At 38.7% G+C, this 22,351-nt stretch overlaps 1 protein-coding gene and 1 long non-coding RNA gene across 3 annotated transcripts; one reads left to right on the plus strand and one right to left on the minus strand.

The window, feature by feature from the left end:
- Positions 1–4,101: 4,101 nt before the first annotated feature.
- On the minus strand, positions 4,102–5,149 carry LOC136219274 (uncharacterized). The gene is made up of 3 exons (XR_010684118.1): positions 4,881–5,149; positions 4,640–4,699; positions 4,102–4,409 (listed from the first exon to the last, which is right to left on the minus strand). It is a non-coding gene; the product is annotated as an uncharacterized lncRNA (long non-coding RNA).
- A 136-nt stretch (positions 5,150–5,285) lies between these two features.
- On the plus strand, positions 5,286–22,022 carry LOC136219273 (E3 ubiquitin-protein ligase UPL1-like). Of its 2 annotated transcripts, none has more exons than XM_066006604.1 (17): positions 5,286–5,474; positions 5,938–6,051; positions 8,091–8,186; positions 8,302–8,508; positions 8,697–16,601; positions 16,677–16,994; positions 17,370–17,571; positions 17,658–17,941; positions 18,362–18,645; positions 18,841–19,966; positions 20,064–20,210; positions 20,326–20,406; positions 20,540–20,765; positions 20,854–20,993; positions 21,150–21,256; positions 21,347–21,517; positions 21,736–22,022. In XM_066006604.1, the coding sequence occupies exons 2-16, from the start codon at positions 6,019–6,021 to the stop codon at positions 21,447–21,449; spliced, it is 11,259 nt and encodes a 3,752-aa protein (XP_065862676.1). In that variant the 5' UTR covers positions 5,286–5,474; positions 5,938–6,018; the 3' UTR covers positions 21,450–21,517; positions 21,736–22,022. The 2 variants fall into 2 exon arrangements, with proteins under 2 accessions (XP_065862676.1, XP_065862677.1); XM_066006605.1 differs by having other exon boundaries at positions 8,700–16,601.
- The last annotated feature ends 329 nt before the right edge of the window (positions 22,023–22,351 follow it).

Below are 22,351 nucleotides of genomic sequence, written 5' to 3' on the forward strand. Positions count from 1 at the left end.
AATGCAGGGTGTAATGATTAGAACGAGGATCAACGATATTTTTAGTCCTTAGTGGACCAGGTCTCTAAAGGCGACCCAGCCCTTATGCGTAATATTTCAATGCTTATCCATGATCAACTACACCCTGATCAAGCTCAGTACACTGAACCCGATGTCAAAATTCACGTTCGAGGACGACCTAAGGCGAGCAAATCCACAAAACATATGCCGAGTTCTTGTGAATACAATGAAACTCATCGTGGACATGCTCTTTCTACTAGTTCATCTAAGAGTCGTGGAAGAAGTCGTAGAATTAGCTCTTCATCATCGGTCCATAATGCTGCCTCATCAGGTAATGTTTATTTGATAAACCCAACTTCTTTTTGTAAATGTTTGGCAATCTATAGTTCATTTACACTAAAATACGTGAATGCAGATGGAAATACGTATTATGGTTGTGACTTCGTACATGCCGATAAAATAGTTGGCATAATTAAGCCATATGTCGAATCATATTACGACGTGGTAGGTGATGGAAATTATGGTTTCCGTGCGGTTTCATCTCACAATTTTGGTAGCGAAGATTCGTGGCAGGCAGTTAGGCATAACCTTAGAAATGAAGTAATTGCTAACCGTTGTCTGTATGAAAGAGTTTTTATTGATAGTGTTGATGCAGCTATTCATAGGATAGGTTGGGACGGTGCAGGTTGTACGCCGGAGTATTGGATGCTCGTTTGGGATGACTTGTGGCCGATTGCTACAATATATAATGCTGCTGTCATATTTTTCGGCTTCGTGGGTGGGCAGACATTGCAGTTATGTGGTACTATCTTACCCTTGTATGCTGCATCCACTGCTACAAGACCAACACATGAGATATGTATAGCTTATTTAGGGAATCACTACCGACACTACATACGTTTAAATTTATCTCCTAATTTTCCGGTACCCCTTATACTAGCATAGTGGTTTCGGCACCGTGCTCAAAGCGTTGTAGGATGGGAGCGCTTCTATGAGGATAGGGCGGCACAGTGGACCTGATTGGCCAAAATTAGGGGCTATTAGTAATTATTGGTATTGTGTAATGTTACAGTTTAGTTACAGTTTTATTGTGAATGAATCTTGTAAGGTTCTGTAATGTTCTATAATGGTACAATTTTGTTGTGGATGAATCTTGTAAGGTTCTGTAAGAATTCTGTAATGTTACAGTTTAGTTACAGGTTTGTTATGGATGAATTCTGTAAGGTTCTGTAATGTTACAATTTAGTTACAGTTTTGTTACAGGTTCGTTGTGCATGAATTCTGTAAGGCTTTATAATGTTACAGTTTAGTTACAGGTTTGTTGTGGATGAATTATGTAAGGTTCTGCAATGTTACAGTTTAGTTACAGGTTTGTTATAGGTTTTTGTGGATGAATTCTGTAAGGTTCTGTAAGAATTCTGTAATGTTACAGTTTAGTTACAGGTTTGTTGTGGATGAATTCTGTATTGTTACAGTTTTGTTACAGGTTTATTGTGAATGAATTCTGTAAGGTTCTATACTGTTACAGTTTAGTTACAGGTTTGTTGTGGATGAATTCTGTAAGGTTCTGTAATGTTACAGTTTTGTTACAGGTTTGTTGTGGATGAATTCTGTAAGGTTCTGTAATGCTACAGTTTAGTTACAGTTTTGTTATAGGTTTATTGTGGATGAATTCTGTAAGGTTATGTAATGTTACAGTTTAGTTACAGGTTTGTTATAGGTTTGTTGTGGATGAATTCTGCAAGGTTCTGTAAGAATTCTATAATGTTACAGTTTAGTTACAGGTTTGTTGTGGATGAATTCTGTATTATTACAGTTTAGTTACAGTTTGGTTATAGGTTTTTTATGGATGAATTCTGTAAGGTTCTGTAATGTTATAGTTTAGTTACAGGTTTGTTACAGGTTTGTTGTGGATGAATTCTATAAGGTTCTATAAGGTTCTGTAATGTTACAATTTAGTTACAGTTTTGTTACATGTTTGTTGTGGATGAATTCTGTAAGGTTCTGTAATGTTACAGTTTAGTTACAGGTTTGTTGTGGATGAATTCTGTAAGGTTCTGTAAGAATTCTGTAAGGTTATAGTTTAGTTACAGTTTTGTTACAGGTTTGTTGTGGATGAATTCTGTATTGTTACAATTTTGTTACAATTCTGTAATGTTACTAAAATAATAACCGTACAACTAATAATAAAAACACTAAACTACCAATTCATAAATCCATGCCTGGAGCAGTGTCAGACAACCCGTGATCTGCCCGACATCTCCTCTGGTAGCAATACCAAGATGACGGTATAGATATGCTAGTGCAGCCGTCCCTAAGAGAGTCTAGTGGCTCCAACTACCGAGTCCTGCACCTCCAGCAGGCAGGAAGGTCGGATGTGGTCAACACTCTTGTCTACGAACAAGGTGGAACCAAGCATCAGCTACGTCCAAACGATAGCCTGTGTGTCGGGAATCCGATCACCTCTACAATACTCAAAGACGGAAGCGGCTCGTATACCGCCAGAGAAGTAGTGACCGACCAGCAAGTCAGCCCGAGTCATCCCAAACAAATCCATCACGCAAGACTGAAGCTCGTCCGTACTCGCCTCAGCAGTCACCATGGCACCATCTACGGGGATGTGCAATATCTCCCACACATCATGCATCAGGATGCTCATCTCGCCGAACGGCATGTGAAATGATGACGTGTCTGGCTGCCATCGCTCTACAAATGCCGTGATCAGAGCAGCATCTATGTGACTGTACATGATACCACGTAGATGGAACAACCCAGATGACTCCATACGTGACTGAATCGCCCTGGAAGAACCACTGTACCATAATCTCAACTTCGAGCAATACCCTGATCTGGTATGACACCTAAGGACGCACCTATCCGGACCACCCCAGATAGCACATGCAACATGTCCTAGAAAGCTCGGGATCACAGCACCATCAAATGGACCCCCGGGGACGGGGGCCTTCACAACCTAGTCATCATCTGTAGCACTCCTCGAGCGCTTGATGCTACCTGAAATTACAGTAAACGATTTACAGTAAACGATTTACAGAAAATTTTAGCTCTGGTTGCATTCTACTGGTTGTGTATGTTGATGATATCATAATTACAGGAAGTGTTGTTGCTCGGATTAAGGAGTTGAAGGAGTTCCTTGGTACTTGCTTCCAGACAAAGGATCTTGGTCCTTTGTAATACTTTTTGGGAATAGAGGTATCTCGCAGTAGGAAAGGAATTTGTTTAAATCAGAGAAAATACTGTTTAGTTATGTTGAAAGATGCAGGTCTAATTGAGGGAAAGACTTGTGATGCTCCAATGGTGCCCCATGTGAAGTTGAAGTCTGATGATGGCGACTTACTCAAAGAACCTGAGAAATACAGGAGAATTGTTGGCAAACTAAATTATCTCACAATTACTCGTCCTGACATTTCATTTCCTATGAGTGTGGTAAGTCAATTCATGTCCTCACCTAGGACAACGCATTGGGATGCTGTTACTCATATCCTGAGGTATCTAAAGGGAGCTCCTAGACGGGGCTTGTTATATCAAAATCATGGTCATCACATCGCAGAAGGCTTTAGCGATGCAGACTATGCTGGAGATTTGTCAGACAGACGTTCTACTACTGGGTACTGTGTATTTGTTGGGGGAAATCTAGTTTCATGGAAGAGTAAGAAGCAAAGTGTAGTTTCTAGATCTAGTATAGAATCTGAATACCGAGCTATGGCATAGGCTACGTGTGAACTTGTGTGGTTACGTCGTCTACTTGGCGAAATTGGGTTTGACCAGATAAAACCAATGATGTTATATTGTGATAATAAAGCAGCTATCTATATTGCAAATAACTATGTGTTTAATGAAAAAACAAAGCATATAGAAGTTGACTGTCATTTTACTCGAGAGAAGTTGGAGGATGGTACAATCACAACTCCACATGTCAGAACCGGAAGTCAATTAGCAGATGTGTTCACCAAGGCTTTACCAGGAACTCGAGTCAATTATATTTGTAACAAGCTGGGCATGATAAATATCTATGCTCCAGCTTGAGGGGGAGTGTTAAAGTATTAATTAGATATAGTTAGTAGTTACAATTTAAGGAAGTAGTTGGGGAATAAGTAGTTGGGAATTAATTGTTGTTTGTATATATATATACTTGTGATACCTTTGAGATATACAAGAAAACACACTTTCAAATAATCCCTATGTGATTACAGTTTAAGGCTACAGGTTAACTCCAACAAGCAGAAAAAATCATACATATATAGTCATAACTACAACAGTGCAACACAAAAGTATCAAGATTCTTTTTCCATTCTGGTCAAGCACCATAGAAGTAAAGAATGAAAACCAACCTGCACTCTCATCTGAACTGAACACAGACCTTGTTTAAGTAATCCAGCTTGCCAATTTTCCTGACCTCATCAGTAACAAAAATTAAACATTACAAAAGAGTGAAATCTAGGATGCAGATAAGCACAAAAACTTAACTGATCAAGTTCAAGTACTTATAATTAATAATAAAGTTATTTCCCATAGTTCTTTTAATAAATGAATTAAAAATAAATAAAAAGGCGCAATGATATGTAGACATAATCAAAACAGTAAATAGCTTATTTAATGGCATGCATTTAAAGAGTGTTACCAGCTCTATGAGGTGAGACCTCCAAATTCAATTTGTTTGTTTTGTGGGGAGTGGAATTACCTGCAAAATCACAATGAAAACAGAAAACTAATACCATCAAATAAACCAAATTCAAAGTCACAAGACAGCCATTATCAGGATAAGGTGTATTCTGATAAAGCCGCATAAAAACATGTAAGGGTTAAGAATACCAGAAATCAGATTGATTAAAGAGCTATCCGTTCTAGAAGAGATGTCTTACCTTTTCTAGGATCAGGAATCGATTTATTGAATCTGGCGTTGGCCCTGGATAAATTGGGTGGCCTAGAAGTAGAAGGAGCAGTTTTGCGGGTATCTACAGAAAGATAAACATGGAGGGAAAGTAAGTGTGACATTCTTAGCTACAGAAAGCAGCAGAGCACAGTACTCTTGCTATATTTTGCTCCCGCCCCTGCACTGTCGCTTTGCCTTTTCTAATTTGCCGAAATCAATAAGTCACAGTTCATTTGGAAATTTGGAAAACTAGAGGCATCCATTCTAATTCATCAAAGGCATGCTCAGTTTAGAGGGTCTGTTTTGTAATTTTTGTTTCCTATTCTCTACGTGAAAACGACGTCGTTTCATTGAGTGGGAATTGCAGCAACAAAATACACCACCTGTTATTCCCTGCAAACAAATCCCTAATTTTTCCATCGAGTTATCTGCGATATCGCGAGAGGGAAATCGGAGAGAGAGCTCTTCTCTTCCGACACTCCACTGATTGCCAGTTTCCTCCACCGACGGCGCCGCTCCTTCCACCACCACAACCTGCTCTTTTCTTCGACGGAAACGGGAATCAACTCCGACGGTCAGGCAGGTTAGTAATCTCAATTGAATATGAAGGCAAGGCTTAGTTGTTCTTTGAATGCTGCTGATAAAAACCTAAAGAACCTTTATATGTAAATCAAGTATTTTAGCCCTGGGTCATGTGGGACTCTGGTTCCGCCACTGTCTCTGATATAAATATAAACACTCCTCAGCTTTCTTCTTCTTCTCAGTTAGATTTCTTGTTCAATTCCCTGTCCCTCTTTCTAAAACCTCTGTTTATCTCTCTCTATATATCACATAATCGTTCTCATACGGAATCCCTAATTCTCGATGGCTGAATCTATCTTTTTTTTTTCTTATGTAATTTCTGATTTCCCTCTCTTTTATGATTTTATATCGGGGATCCGATTATTATTAACAGTGGATGCAAAACCCTACTTTTTACTGTTCAAATTTGATTTTTTAGTCTTCAATTGTTACTAATTTCTTCTCTTTTCCTCTTCTTTTGTTAGAACATCCATCGGTTTTTATTTTAGAGGATTGATCGATTCGTGATCGCTTTCTTTTGTGCCTGCAATGCTCTTTGATTCAAAATGAAGCTCAAGCGGAGGAGGTCTTTGGAAGTGGTTAGTGTATATATCAGTACTATGCCTATGATATTATTTTGTCCTAGGTTTTATTTAATTGTGAATTTTATCGACTTTGTTTCTCTGAAGTTTTTTTTTTTTTTTTTTTTGCCATCCCTCATCTCCTATGGAATATTATGTTATTGTTGTCCAGTCATAGTTGCATGCTGATAATTGAGATGGTATATAGTTTGTATTCTTTTACTTATTTGTCTCTGCATCTTTTTGTTAAATTGATTCCGGTCATTTTGTTTCTGAATCGTTTTCTTTATTTGAGATTATGATTGATTGAACGGCTGAAACATTCCTAGTTAAACGACTATAAATTAGTGATTTGAGTGCTGAGTGTTGTAGTTGCTGATGCGGGATGACTCTTTGGGGTGACAAAATTATACACAAACCACAAAATAAAAATGGGTTTGACTTTTGATAGATAGTATTAGTGTCAAATGAATCATGTTTAGGGTTGACCTATTGACCAAAATGATTAAGAAAAATTATTAATGTACCTTTTAAAGTTTTATTTTTTTATATATTTAAATGTTGAAACACAAATTTACTTTATTTTTATTTTTATTTGTGAAAAATATTGACAATGTAATAGTTATTATTTTGTGTATTTGTATGATTATTTTGTTTTGAATTTCATTTGTATGCTTGGTTTGTTTGTATAAAAATTACTGATGTAGATTATTTTTATTTGATTTTCTTGTCGTGCCAATAAGTTTGAGTCTTGTCGATAGACCATGTTAACAGATTGCATATTCTTGTCATGTTAGATTGTGTTAATACTTCATAGGTTGGTTCATGTTAACAGATCGAGTATTGTTATCATGTTAAATGGGTTAGGTGTGCCTTATTGTGTTATTTGTTTATTCACTGTGTTGCATTGGTGTTGTTTTTTTTTTACACTAGTAGCTAATGGTATTGTGTTGGTGTCAACCCATTTGACACTGAAAGTTGATAGACACAATTTTTCGCCTTCTGTCCATAGCCTTATTTTGTTTATCTTATTTTCCTTTAAGGATTGTTTTGTTACATGATTGTGGTAATGTGGTGTATAAACCCAGAATTTATTTTAAAGGAATTGCAATGGCCTTGGAATCATTTTAGAGAATAATTTGAGAACCAGCACTACTTCAGTAGTGATATGGTGCATTAAGTGGTTGTCATTTAACTCAATGCTTCAGTTATCATGCTTATTCATAATGGTTTTGTTATCTCTATTATCTGATTGTTTTTACTGCCTAGAATAGTTTCGATTCTAACAGTTTTTGTTTATGTCTTCTGATTTTGATGGTAGTTGTCAATTTTGGAAGTACTAGTCATCATTGTGGACATTCCTCTCCATTCCTCTTACATTAGTACTTCAAGTCTTGAATGGTCCACTATGCGGATAAGATACTTCTATGAAACTAAGTACCAATTTGGAATTTTGTCAACTCTCACACATTTTAGTGCCTTTATGCTTATTTCTATGTGTTAGTACTTAGTTTTATAGCAATTTCCTTGGTTTTTAGTGTTTTCTTCTTTATTTTATTTTTACCCAATATTTTTATTGCGATATAAGTTAGAAACATAACAGGGCATCTAAAATTGCCTTTTTGGGTCAATTTTTCTGGAGGCTGGATTGGTCATTACTGAGAAGTAATGACGAATGCAGGCGTGTATATCAATTGGGAGGTTTTAAAACTGCAAGGAATTTACTTTATGGGAGTATGATAGTTGGAAAACATGCTTTTTGCTACTGCCTTTGAATTTGCTTTCCTTTACCAGTCAACAAGCTAAATGCTTGTGAACTATACTATTTCCAGAACTAATGATAGATATTAATTAGTTTATAAAATTTTATTGTTGAGGTCTATGTTTTTACCTGTTGCGTTCATGTGGAGAAAATTGGAGTTTCTAGGTCATCTAATATCCTGTATGAGTTGGTTTTCCGTGTGCTCTTTATTTTTGTTCCGTGTTTTGCTTGGAACTTATAATTTTTGCAAATGCTGTAACAGCTTTTTTTGGGTTCTTTTGTTGTTTGTATTCAGCCTCCCAAAATCAAATCATTTATCAGCAGTGTTACTTCTACGCCACTTGAGAATATTGAAGAACCCCTAAAAGGTTTTGTTTGGGAGTTTGACAAGGTTAGTTTGTGGATTTATCTTATAAGAATCCAGGTTTTTTTAATATAATATTATGTTAATTTTAATTATTTTCTTGAATGGTCTAATTTATTTGCAAAATTTGGTTTTGGTGCAGGGAGATTTTCATCATTGGGTTGATCTTTTTAACCATTTTGATTCATATTTTGAGAAGCACATTAAACCAAGAAAAGATTTGCAAGTAGAGGATAACTTTTTGGAATCTGATCCTCCCTTCCCAAGAGAAGCTGTTCTTCAAATTCTCCATGTTATCAGAACCATTTTGGAGAATTGCACGAATAAACATTTCTATAGTTCTTATGAGGTACAAATTTTTTTATCCTTTAGGAGTATTTTATCTGTGTTGAATGCTTTTCTGATTCTTTTCTACTTCTTTTATATCTAGACCACAATAATCAATAGATTAATGAAGATGTAAATTGTACACTTTAAAAGGTCTTTCTTTTCCACCATGCTCCTTTAAATTTAGCTATGTTCTTTGTGTTGTTGCAGCAGCATCTTTCTTTCCTCCTTTCTTCCACCGATGCAGATATTCTAGAGGCTTGCCTGCAGACTTTCGCAGCTTTTCTTAAGAAAACTATTGGAAAATATTCCATCCGAGATAATGGTCTGAATGCAAAGCTATTTTCTCTTGCTCAAGGCTGGGGTGGAAAGGAAGAGGGGCTTGGGTTGATTGCATGTCTTGTTGAAAATGGGTGCGATCCTGTTGCCTATGAATTAGGCTGTACTTTGCATTTTGAGTTTTATGCAATGGATGAGTCGAGCGAGAGCCATGTGAAAGAAAAGTCTTACCAAGGTCTACAAATTATTCATTTACCCGATGTCAATGCTTGCGTTGAAACAGATTTAGAGCTTTTGAATAAGTTAGTTGCAGAGTACAAAGTACCAACTAGTTTAAGATTTTCTCTGCTGACAAGATTGCGGTTTGCAAGAGCTTTTGGCTCTTTAACTTCTCGACACCAGTACACATGCATTAGACTTTATGCCTTCATTGTTCTTGTTCAAGCAAGTAGTGATGCTGATGATCTAGTTTCATTCTTTAACTCAGAGCCAGAGTTTGTTAACGAGTTAGTCTCATTATTGAGTTATGAAGATGCAGTACCTGAAAAAATCCGAATTTTATGTCTCCTATCATTGGTGGCTCTCTCTCAAGATCGGTCCCGCCAACCAACAGTTTTGGCTGCTGTCACATCTGGTGGGCATCGTGGCATCTTATCTAGCCTTATGCAGAAATCTATTGATTCTGTTATTAGTGGCGCATCAAAATGGTCTGTTGTTTTTGCAGAGGCTTTATTGTCTCTCGTCACTGTTTTAGTCTCATCATCATCAGGTTGTTCAGCCATGCGTGAGGCTGGGTTTATCCCTACTCTTCTGCCTCTCCTTAAGGATACAGATCCACAACACTTGCATTTGGTTGCCACTACTGTGCATATTCTAGAAACTTTCATGGATTTCAGCAACCCTGCTGCCACACTTTTTAGAGAGTTGGGTGGTTTAGATGATACTATCTCCCGACTGAAAGTAGAAGTATCTTATTTGGAAAATGGGTTGAAACAAGCTGGAGATCCTGATCTGGTGGGGAGAAGTCTACAAGTAGTTTCAGGTGTTCCCGCTGAGCTGGATAATGTACATCCTATGTATTCTGTGGCTTTGGTTACCTATCACCGGCGGTTACTTATGAAAGCTCTCTTACGTGCTATCTCACTTGGAACATATGCCCCTGGTAATACATCTCGTTTCTATGGATCTGAGGAGAGTTTATTGCCACAATGCTTATGCATAATTTTTAGAAGAGCAAAAGATTTTGGTGGCGGGGTGTTTTCACTTGCTGCAACTGTCATGAGTGATCTAATTCACAAAGATCCTACCTGTTTTGTTGTATTAGATGCAGCTGGTCTGCCTGCTGCATTTCTGGATGCTATAATGGATGGTGTTCTATGCTCTTCAGAAGCCATAATGTGCATTCCTCAATGCTTGGATGCCTTGTGCCTCAACAATAATGGTCTTCAGGCTGTGAAAGATCGTAATGCTTTGAGATGCTTTGTGAAAATCTTTACATCTAGGACATATTTGCGTGCCCTTGCTGGTGAGACACCAGGGTCCTTGTCTACTGGACTTGATGAATTAATGCGCCATGCTTCCTCACTACGTGGTCATGGAGTGGATATGGTTATTGAAATTTTGAATTCAATATTCAAAATTGGGTGTGGAGTTGATGCCTGTTGCTCATCCTCAGATCCTTCTTCATGCTCTACTCCTGTTCCCATGGAAACAGATTCTGAAGAAAGGTCCTCAGTTCCATCAGATGATAAGGATGCAACCAGGATGGATGGTTCAGAGCATACTCCTGAGCTTCCCTTTGATACTTCACTGGCGAATATAGAGTTATTCCTTCCTGATTGTGTTGGCAATGTTGCTCGACTTCTTGAGACAATCCTTCAAAATGCCGACACATGCCGTATTTTTATTGAGAAGAAGGGACTTGATGCTGTTCTGCAGTTATTTAACTTGCCTCTAATGCCCCTTTCAGCATCAATCGGTCAGAGTATATCCATTGCCTTTAAGAACTTCTCACAACAGCATTCTGCTTCTTTAGCTCGGGCAGTATGCTCGTTCTTGAGAGAGCATCTTAGATCTACAAATGAAATTTTAGTTTCAGTTGGTGGAACCCAGCTTTTAGCAGTTGAATCTGCTAAACAAACAAAGGTCCTCAGATATCTGTCTAGTCTTGAGGGTATATTGTCTCTCTCTAATTTCTTGTTGAAGGGAACTACATCTGTTGTCTCTGAATTTGGTGTTGCAGATGCTGATGTTTTGAAGGATCTTGGAAAGACATATCGGGAGGTGATTTGGCAAATTTCTCTGTGTAATGATTCCAAAGTGGATGAGAAGAGGTGTGCAGATCAAGAAACTGATAGTGCAGATACGTCTTCTTCCAATGTTGTTGGAAGAGAAATAGATGATGATGCAAATATTCCGGTTGTGAGATACATGAATCCAGTTTCTGTTCGGAATGGTTCTCGATTCCTCTCAGGTGCAGAGCGTGAATATCTTGCAATGCTCCGTTCAGGTGAAGGCTTACATCATCGTGGTCGGCATGCGCTGGCACAACATATGCGTGGCGGGAGGAGTGCTCAACATCTGGATTCTTTGAACATTGATTCTGAAGTTCCAGCAAATTTACCAGAAACATCATCACAAGAGGCCAAGAAAACAAGTCCAGATGTTCTTGTCTTGGAAATTCTGAACAAGTTGGTTTCCACATTTCGCTCTTTCTTCACAGCCCTAGTTAAGGGATTTACCTCACCAAACCGTCGGAGAGCTGATGTAGGATCATTGAGTTCAGCTGCAAAAACCCTTGGAACTGCCCTTGCTAAAATATTTCTTGAGGCTCTCAGTTTTTCTGGGTATTCGACATCTGGACTTGATATGTCACTGTCAGTGAAATGTAGATATCTTGGAATGATTGTGGATGATATGGCAACACTTACGTTTGACAGCAGGCGTCGAACTTGTTACACAGCAATGGTTAATAATTTTTATGTACATGGGACCTTTAAGGAGCTGCTTACTACATTTGAGGCCACAAGTCAATTGTTGTGGACTTTACCTTACCCTTTTCCAACACCTGGTGCAGATCATGAGAAGGCTAGTGAAGGAAGTAAATTATCTCACAGTAAATGGCTGCTTGACACATTACAAAGCTATTGTCGTGTTCTTGAGTGCTTTGTCAACTCCTCTTTACTCTTACCTGCATCCTCCACGTCCCAGGCTCAGCTACTAGTTCAACCAGTTGCAGTTGGTTTGTCAATTGGTCTCTTTCCTGTTCCGAGGGATCCGGAAGTCTTCGTACGGATGTTGCAGTCTCAGGTTTTGGATGTAATATTGCCTGTTTGGAACCATCCTACGTTTCCAAATTGTAGTATGGGTTTTGTTGCTTCTATTATTTCAGCTGTGACACATATATATTCGGGTGTTGGTGATGTCAAACGGAATCGCAATGGTGTTGCAGGAAGCACAAGTCAGAGATTTCTGCCACCGCCACCTGATGAGGGTACTATTGCAACTATTGTTGAAATGGGTTTTTCAAGGGCAAGAGCAGAGGAAGCACTGAGACGAGTAGAAACAAATAGTGTTGAACTTGCCATGGAGTGGTTGTTCAGTCATGCCGAGGATCCTGTACAGGAGGATGATGAGTTGGCTCGGGCACTTGCTCTCTCACTTGGGAGCTCATCTGAAGGAGCTAAAGTTGACAATGTGGACAAGTCAATAGATCTACTGACAGATGAAGCACAAATGAAGGCACCTCCTGTTGATGATATTCTTGCTGCATCACTGAAGCTGTTTCAAAGTATTGATACAATTGCATTCTCATTGACAGATTTGTTGGTGACCCTTTGCAATCGGAACAAAGGAGAAGACCGTCCAAAGGTGGCATCTTATCTTATTCAGCAATTAAAGCTTTGTCCTTTGGATTTCTCAAAGGATTCTAATGCTTTGGGTATGATATCACATATTTTAGCATTACTTGTGTTTGAGGATGGAACTGTACGAGAAATTGCTGCAGAGAATGGTATTGTACCTACTACAATTGATGTCCTCATGAATTTTAAGGCTAGCAATGCCTCAGCAAGTGAGATTCTTGTCCCAAAATGCATTAGTTCTTTACTGCTTGTACTAGATAACATGCTACAGTCTAGGCCCAGAATATCTTCTGAAGCTGTGGAGGGGACTCATACAGGTTCTTTGCCAGATTCTTCAGTTGCTGCCCCAATTACAGATGGGAGTTTGGCTTCAGATGTTCCTGTAAGAGAAACTGAGTCATCATTGGAGAAAATTTTGGGGAAGTCTACAGGTTATTTGACTATCGAACAGAGTCATATGGTGCTGCAACTTGCTTGTGACTTAATAAAGCAGCATGTTCCTGCTGTCATTATGCAGGCTGTTTTACAGTTATGTGCTCGCTTGACAAAAACTCATATTCTAGCTCTGCAGTTTCTTGAAAATGGAGGCTTAGCTGCAGTTTTTAGTCTTCCAAGGACTTGCTTTTTCCCTGGATATGATACAGTGGCTTCTGCTATTGTTCGACACCTGATTGAAGACCCTCAGACTTTGCAAACGGCTATGGAATTGGAAATTCGACAAACTTTGATTGGAAACAGGCATGCAGGACGTACTAACCCACGGACATTTTTGACAACAATGGCACCTGTTATCTCTAGAGATCCTGTGGTATTTATGAAAGCTGCAGCTGCAGCTTGTCAGTTGGAATCATCAGGAGGGAGGACTCTTGTGGTGTTGTCAAAGGAAAAGGAGAAGGAAAAATCAAAAGCACATGGCGTGGAAGATTCTGTTCGGATTTCTGAGAACAAGGTACATGATGGTTCGGGTAAATGTGTCAAAGGCCATAAAAAGATTCCTGTCAATCTCACTCAAGTAATTGATCAGCTCCTTGACATAGTTTTGAAATACCCTCCTCCAAGAAGTGAGGAAGGTTGTGCTAGTGATTCAACTTCTATGGAGGTGGATGAACCTGCCACCAAAGTGAAAGGAAAATCCAAGGTTGATGAGGCAAGAAAATTGTGCTCTGATTCTGAAAAATCCGCTGTTCTAGCAAAGGTGACTTTTGTTCTCAAGCTATTCAGTGATATCCTACTTATGTATGTACATGCAGTGGGAGTGATATTGAGGCGGGATTCAGAACAATGCCAACTCCGAGGATCTAATCAAGCAGATTGTTCCGGACATGGTGGGATAATTCATCATGTCTTACATTGGTTACTTCCAATATCGACTGACAAATCTGCAGGGCCTGATGAATGGAGAGACAAATTGTTTGAAAAGGCTTCATGGTTTCTGGTGGTTTTGTGTGGCCGATCTGGAGAAGGACGAAGGCGAGTGATTAATGAACTTGTGAAAGCAATGTCGTCTTTCTCAAACTTTGCAAGCAATTCTAGTAAAAGCCTTTTATTGCCCGACAAAAAGGTTTTTGCATTTGCTGATTTGGTGTATTCTATTTTATCAAAAAATACATCATCTGGCAACTTGCCTGGTTCTGGATGTTCACCAGATATAGCAAATAGCATGATAGATGGTGGAATGGTACAGTGTCTAACAGGTATTCTTCAAGTTATTGATTTGGATCATCCTGATGCTCCCAAGATCGTTAATCTTTTGCTGAAGGCTTTGGAAAGTCTTACTAGAGCTGCTAATTCAAGTGAGCAAGTCCTCAAATCTGAGGGTCTGAACAAGAAGAGAAGTATCGAATCAAATGGGAGGCATGATGATCATACAACTACATCAGCTGCTGGAACAGTAGAGCAAAATCAGAATGTTAACAACTCTGCAGATGTGCCTAATGCGGTGCAGACGGAAGAACTGCAATGCCAAGTTCCTTCTCAAAACGAGGGTAATCAAGATGCACACCATAATCAGTCTGTTCAGCAAGAAATGCGGATAGAAGTGGAAGAAACAATGGTGAACAACCCACCTATGGAGATTGGGTTGGATTTCTTGCGTGAAGAGATGGAAGAAGGTGGTGTGTTACACAACACTGATCAAATTGATATGACTTTTCGGGTGGAGAATAGGGCAGATGATGATATGGGTGATGATGAGGATGATGATATGGGAGATGAGGGTGAGGAAGACGAGGATGATGATGATGGAGAGGACGAGGATGAGGATATTGCTGAAGATGGTGCTGGCATGATGTCTCTTGCAGATACTGACGTCGAAGACCATGATGATGCTGGTCTGGGTGATGACTTCAATGATGACATGATTGATGAAGATGATGATTTTCATGAGCATCGCGTGATAGAAGTAAGGTGGAGGGAAGCTCTGGATGGGCTAGATCATTTGCAGGTCCTAGGCCAACCTGGTGCTGCTAGCAATCTAATTGATGTTGCAGCTGAGCCTTTTGAAGGGGTGAATGTGGATGACCTTTTTGGTCTTCGCAGGCCTTTGGGTTTTGAGCGTCGGCGTCAGAGTGGTAGGTCTTCCTTTGAGCGATCGGTTAGAGAAGTAAATGGATTTCAACATCCTCTTCTCTTAAGGCCATCACAGTCTGGGGATCTGGTTTCTATGTGGTCATCAGGTGGACATTCATTTAGGGATTTGGAAGCTCTATCATCTGGTAGCTTTGATGTGGCTCACTTTTACATGTTTGATGCTCCTGTTATTCCATATGATCACGTGCCAAGTAGTCTTTTTGGTGATCGTTTGGGTAGTGCAGCACCCCCACCTTTGACTGATTATTCTACAGGAATGGATTCATTGCATATACAGGGTAGACGAGGTCCAATTGATGGTCGGTGGACTGATGATGGTCTTCCCCAAGCAAGTTCCCAGGCTACTGTGATTGCACAATCTGTAGAAGGGCAGTTTGTATCTCAGTTGCGTAGTCTTGCTCCTGCAAGTGATCCTATTGAAAGGCAGTCCCAGCATCCAGGATTGCAGGATAGTCAACCATCAAATGATCCTCCATCCAATGATGGGCAAGTATTGGTTGAAGGTGATAACACTAGCAGTCAGCAAACGGAAGTTCAACAACAAGAAAATGGTAATGAAGTGATACATGAACTTGCTCCTGCAGTTGAAACTGTTTCTTGCCAAGAGCAAATAAATCCCCCATCTTCGGTTGAAGATGCAGGTGAATGCCTACATGTGCAGGTGCCAATGTTAGTTCAAACAATTTCTCTTAACAGTACACCAAATGGTCAGGATAATATGGAAACTAGGGAGGGCAATGACAACGCTGGTGATCAAGTAGAGATAATGCCCGAGCTTGTCAACTCATCCACTGGTTGCCATCCTCCTTTGCAATGTGCAGGGGTTTCTGAAGTGCCTGCAAGTCTCCATGATGTGCCTGTTCAGACTGTAGCTTATGATGCTTCTGGGCGAATAAGGGATTCTGGTTTGGTGATTCGTAATTTGGATCATACAAATGTAGATGTTGATATGGATAGTATAGATGCTGAAGGCAACCAAGCTGAGCAGCGTCTTCCTGCTACAGAGCATGTTTTGGATGCACCACTGTCTCGGCATGAGACTCTGATTTCTGAGGAAGCTAGTCATGCTGACCAAGCTAGTGCAAATAACGAGGCTTCGGGTGCAAGTGCAATCGATCCAACATTCTTAGAGGCTTTGCCAGAAGATTTACGGGCAGAAGTTCTAGCTTCCCAGCAAGCCCAGTCTGTTCAACCTCCAACTTATACTCCACCTGCTGTTGATGATATTGATCCTGAGTTTTTGGCTGCCCTTCCCCCAGATATCCAAGCTGAAGTTCTAGCACAACAGAGAGCCCAGAGGATTGCCCAGCAGGCTGAAGGACAACCTGTTGACATGGATAATGCTTCCATAATTGCTACTTTCCCTGCTGAGTTGCGCGAAGAGGTTCGTCTTTTCATCTTTGTGATTTTTCTTGTACTGACCAGTGATAACCCTTTTCATGTTTTTCTTTTTATCCAGGTGCTTCTGACTTCTTCTGAAGCAGTTTTATCGGCATTACCGTCTCCACTGCTAGCTGAAGCGCAAATGCTAAGAGATCGAGCAATGAGCCATTATCAGGCTCGTAGCCTGTTTGGAGGCAGCCACAGGCTGTCTAGTCGTCGAAATGGTTTGGGGTTTGATAGGCAGACAGTGATGGACAGGGGCGTTGGAGTAACCATTGGGCGGAGAGCAGCATCTTCCATTACAAATAGCATGAAAGTGAAAGAAATTGAAGGCACGCCACTTCTAGATGCCAATGCTTTGAAAGCTTTGATCCACCTTCTACGTCTGGCACAGGTAACTGACGTTCATTATTCTTAGTAGATGTTTAATACTAATGAAGAATTTAATTCTTAAGTTGATGTTTAATGTGTAGAATTCTTACTTCATGTTTAGTGTCCCGACCGGGAACAAGACCTATTACAAGATACTTCTTTAGTGGGGTGATAACTATGAAAAGTCAAATTTAAAATTCTATTGAATTTTATATTAAATACATGAATTGTATTATATATTAACAATAGGTTGAATTATATTAAATATTTTTATTAAAATTAAATGGGAAGATTGTTATAAGCTTTAGCTAGAGCAATTTATTTGTTTTGCAATGTCATGTCTCTCAAAAATTATAAGTACCAACATTAATATTTTTTTTCTTTTTGGTTTGCATAGCCCCTTGGAAAAGGCCTTCTGCAAAGACTTCTGTTAAATCTTTGTGCGCATAGCACTACGAGAGCAACTTTAGTTCGTCTCTTGCTTGATATGATTAAACCTGAGGCTGAAGGGTCAGTTAGTGGATTGGCAACAATTAACTCCCAAAGGCTTTATGGCTGTCCATCGAATGTCGTTTATGGTCGATCACAGTTGTTGGATGGTATTTTCTTTGGTCCTTTAGAAATCTTTTGTAATCTGTGACTTGATGTATTAGATCAACTTATCCAGGTTTTTTCTACCCTACAGGTCTTCCACCATTGGTTTTGCATCGAGTTCTTGAAATTTTGACATATTTGGCTACTAATCATTCATATATTGGAAATATGTTGTTCTACTTGGATCCGTCAATTGTTCCGGAGCAGTTAAGTTATAGGCATATAGAGACTAAGATAGATAAGGGTAAAGAGAAAATTGAGGATGGAGATGTTCCGTCAAAACCTTTCGTAAATGCAGATGATGTTCCTCTGATACTGTTCTTGAAGCTCTTGAATCGACCACTATTTTTACGAAGCACAGCGCACCTTGAACAGGTAAAGCAAAATCTCTGTTTGACTGTTTTATAAAAATAAATTTCCTTGAATTTTGTTTTAAACTTTACCTACTTATTTTAAATTGTATTGAATTTTAAACTCATTAATATTTATTATTAAATATTTAATATTATTTACTTTTTTTTCCATTAGTACTTGCTAATATTAATTAATGATTTATTTATTACTAGTATTAATTCCTATTTACTTTTTCCATATATGATTTTTTATTAGTAAAATTAATAAATTAATGAAAACAGAAAATTTTCTGAAATTTTCTTTTTTATGTTACTAAGTATGCAATTGAGATTATTAAAATGTTCCAATTTATGTTCACATCATTGCTTTAGCAATCTTTTGTAGCTTTTTCATATGACCACAGTATTTTCTTTGGTAATTTATTTTCTTTTCACGGTCCAGGTTATGGGATTGCTTCAAGTGGTAATTTACACAGCTGCTCAAAAAGTAGAGTCTCGGACCTTATCTGGACAGGTAACTGCAAATTCTGAAAAGCAAACTGTCGATGAAGCTTCAGGTGATATTCAGAAAGATCCCCCATTGGAAACAGAGATTAGTCAAGAAGATAAGTCTAAAGCTGAGTTGTCTACTTCAGATGGGAAGAGGGTAATCGATACTTGCAGTATTTTCCTGCAGCTGCCACTACCTGATTTGCACAATCTGTGCAGCCTTCTTGGTCATGAAGGGTACTGTTCAGACTGCTTCTTATATCTGAATATTCTGTCTTGTTTTTCTTTTATAACTTGTGATGATGAGAAATGCACCAGTCGTATGCTTCTGTATCTTCTCTTTTCCTGCCCTGTTTTCTCCAATTCTCTTTTTGTTGTTACAATGCAATGTAGCCGACAGTGAGAACTAATATTTTATTTTAACTGATTCAGGCAGTCTGATAAAGTTTATATGCTAGCTGGAGAAGTGCTGAAGAAGTTGGCTTCAGTGGCAATATCACATCGGAAGTTCTTTACATCTGAACTTTCAGTGTTAGCTCATAGTTTAAGCAATTCAGCTGTCAGTGAACTTGTCACCCTGAGGAATACACACATGTTGGGTCTCAGTGCTGGATCCATGGCTGGTGCTGCTATTCTTCGTGTGCTACAGGCACTCAGCTCACTTACCTCTTCCAGTGTTGATGAGAATGTGGTGCTGGAAGGTGATGAAGAACAAGAGGAGCAAATCACCATGTGGAACTTAAATGTTGCACTTGACCCATTGTGGCGAGAATTGAGTGAATGCATCAGTGTTACTGAGACACAGCTGGGTCAGGGATCCTTTAGTCCAACTATGCCAAATATGAATTTTGGGGAGCCTGTGCAGGGAACATCTTCTTCTCCTCTTCCCCCTGGGACCCAGAGATTGCTTCCTTTTATTGAAGCGTTCTTTGTTTTGTGTGAAAAGCTACAAGCAAACTATTCCATGATGCAGCAAGACCAAATTGATGTAACTGCTAGAGAAGTCAAAGAGTCAGTTGGTGGTTCTGCTTCCTCAACCACAACAGGAACTGCAGATTTTCACAGGAAGTTGGATGGTGCTACCACTTTTTCCAAGTTTGCAGAGAAGCACCGTCGGCTATTGAATACTTTCATAAGACAGAATCCTGGCTTGTTGGAGACATCACTTTCTATGATGCTGAAAGCTCCGAGACTGATTGAGTTTGACAACAAGAGAGCATATTTCCGCTCAAGAATAAGGCAACAGCATGAGCAACACCTCTCTGGTCCTCTGCGGATAAGTGTACGACGGGCATATGTTTTAGAGGATTCATACAATCAGTTGAGGATGCGACCTAGTCAAGATCTGAAGGGACGGTTGAATGTACAGTTTCAAGGTGAGGAAGGTATTGATGCTGGAGGTTTGACCAGAGAATGGTATCAACTACTTTCAAGGGTAATATTTGACAAGGGTGCATTACTTTTTACCACTGTGGGGAATAATGCGACGTTCCAACCAAATCCAAATTCTGTCTTTCAGACTGAACACCTTTCATACTTCAAGTTTGTTGGACGAGTGGTAATTCTCCAAAACTAAAGATATCTAAGCTATGGATTTGCAAATAATACCGTCTCTCTAAGATGTTTGACGTTTGCATGTGATGGTCATTTTGTAGGTTGCAAAGGCACTTTTTGATGGGCAACTTCTGGATGTTTATTTTACACGATCTTTCTACAAGCACATTCTTGGGGTAAAAGTTACTTACCATGACATAGAGGCTGTTGATCCTGATTATTACAAGAACTTGAAGTGGATGCTGGAGGTGAGTGAAATCAATACCTGATGTTTTGTCTGTCTTGTTTTTATGCATATACTTTATCCATGGGAAGAATGTTTTCTGACAAATGATGCTCCTATCCTTATATAATATGTTTCAGAATGATGTGAGTGACATACCTGACTTGACATTCAGCATGGATGCTGATGAGGAAAAGCACATCCTTTATGAGAAAACAGAGGTAATTTAGTGATGTTAAACCTTTATTCTTTTGCACTTGTGTGTTTGTATGAGCCTCTAGGCTGTTAGTGTTCAACTTAAACATGAATTTTAGTATTACCTTTGATTTATTTACATTATTGTGATTGAAAAAGGTAACTGATTATGAGCTCAAACCTGGAGGAAGAAACATACGGGTTACAGAAGAAACAAAACATGAGTATGTTGACCTTGTTGCTGACCATATCTTGACAAATGCTATTCGTCCTCAAATCAATTCCTTCCTTGAGGGCTTCAATGAATTGGTTCCCCGGGCACTTATTTCAATTTTTAATGATAAAGAGCTTGAACTATTAATCAGTGGACTTCCTGAAATTGATTGTAAGTTGGCTTCCTTTTATTAATGTGTTACATTTGTTCAGTTTGGTTTTTCTTTGCGGGTATATGAGTGATGCCATTCTCCTTACAGTGGATGATCTAAAAGCCAATACTGAGTATACTGGCTATACTTCAGCATCTAGTGTTGTTCAATGGTTTTGGGAGGTAGTTAAAGTTTTCAATAAGGAAGACATGGCAAGATTGCTGCAATTTGTTACTGGAACATCAAAGGTAATTGTTGAACTTCTGCTTACTTTGTTACTCGACAATTGCATGCAGATTTCGTTGTGTCTCGCTGGATTGGATTTGTTTTGGCCATTCTGTCCTTCTGTATTTAAAATAGTTTTTTGGTAGATCGATTTTCTAAGAGATATTGTTCGCTTCCAGGTTCCGTTGGAGGGTTTCAAAGCGTTACAGGGCATTTCAGGTCCTCAAAGATTTCAGATTCACAAGGCATATGGAGCTCCTGAGCGGTTACCTTCAGCTCACACATGGTTGGTTCAGAATATAGATCGTATTGAGAGCACATAATATGCTTCTAATGCTGGAAATGATTATAATATTGAACGTTTTTGTGTTTTCAGCTTCAACCAACTTGACCTTCCAGAGTACACCTCCAAGGGACAACTTCAAGAACGTTTGCTGCTTGCTATACATGAAGCTAGTGAAGGTTTTGGGTTTGGTTAGCCATAGAGTTGAAACTTGATGCTGTTGGCGGGGAATTCCAGCTTTTTGCCTTCAGATTATATGTACATGTAAGCCTTGATTTTAGACTTGACTTCTTGCAATGAGGGTTGGTTTATATAATTGTTATCATTACTACAATGTTTATTCTTATCACTTATGGTTCATTTGACTTGTTGATTCTTATGATTTGAGTGCTGACTTTACTGCAATTTTTTTTTTTTTTAATTAGGTTACTAACACTTTTTTTTTTTTTTTTTTTCTTTTGTTTTGTTTTTTGGGTATCCAGATGGGGGATTTACTCTGGTTGATAGGAATTAGAATAATATAGAGAAAAGCAACAGTTAATGCTCTCATCAAAATAGGACCATATGCTGCTATGGCGATATTGGGGCAAAGAAGCTTAGGTTGGAAAATGTATATCATTTTTGGGGTTCTTGGCATGTCATTCAGCTCCATCTTCTTTTCAGAGCAATACAATTTGGCAAATACAACATTTCTATGTTTATATATTTTTAGGTTCATCTTTACTAATATTCTTTAATATTTCTGATGGAAATTTGCTTTTTTTAGTTATTACTTAGTTTCAAAATAAGTAGTTGCTAACCTTTTCATTTCGTTTCGTTTTTTGCACAATTGCATGTCATATTTCATTTCGTTCCTTTGCATCCGCAGATTTCAATTTTGATTCCTACTCTTTCTTTTTAACATTTTTTTAAGAATTTGGTATTATGGTTTGTTTGGCTATTGATAATATTGAGAACCATTAAAACTCATTTATGACATTCAATTTTAATTTTATCAAATTTATTCCTTGATAATTGTTTTAAAAACTTTTTAACCATAACTGTGTATCACATAACTGTATTTGTAAATTTTTTAACCATAAGAAAATGTACCACATA

This window comes from Euphorbia lathyris, chromosome 2 (genome assembly GCF_963576675.1).
Source record: "Euphorbia lathyris chromosome 2, ddEupLath1.1, whole genome shotgun sequence".
NCBI classification, from domain to species: Eukaryota; Viridiplantae; Streptophyta; class Magnoliopsida; order Malpighiales; family Euphorbiaceae; genus Euphorbia; species Euphorbia lathyris.

Coding starts and splice junctions, on each gene's coding strand:
- LOC136219273 (XM_066006604.1), top strand. CDS start 6,019: ATGAAGCTCAAGCGGAGGAGGTCTTTGGAAGTG. Junction 16,602..16,676: donor CTGCTGAGTTGCGCGAAGAG/GTTCGTCTTTTC, acceptor CTTTTTATCCAG/GTGCTTCTGACTTCTTCTGA. Junction 20,994..21,149: donor TTGTTACTGGAACATCAAAG/GTAATTGTTGAA, acceptor GTTCGCTTCCAG/GTTCCGTTGGAGGGTTTCAA.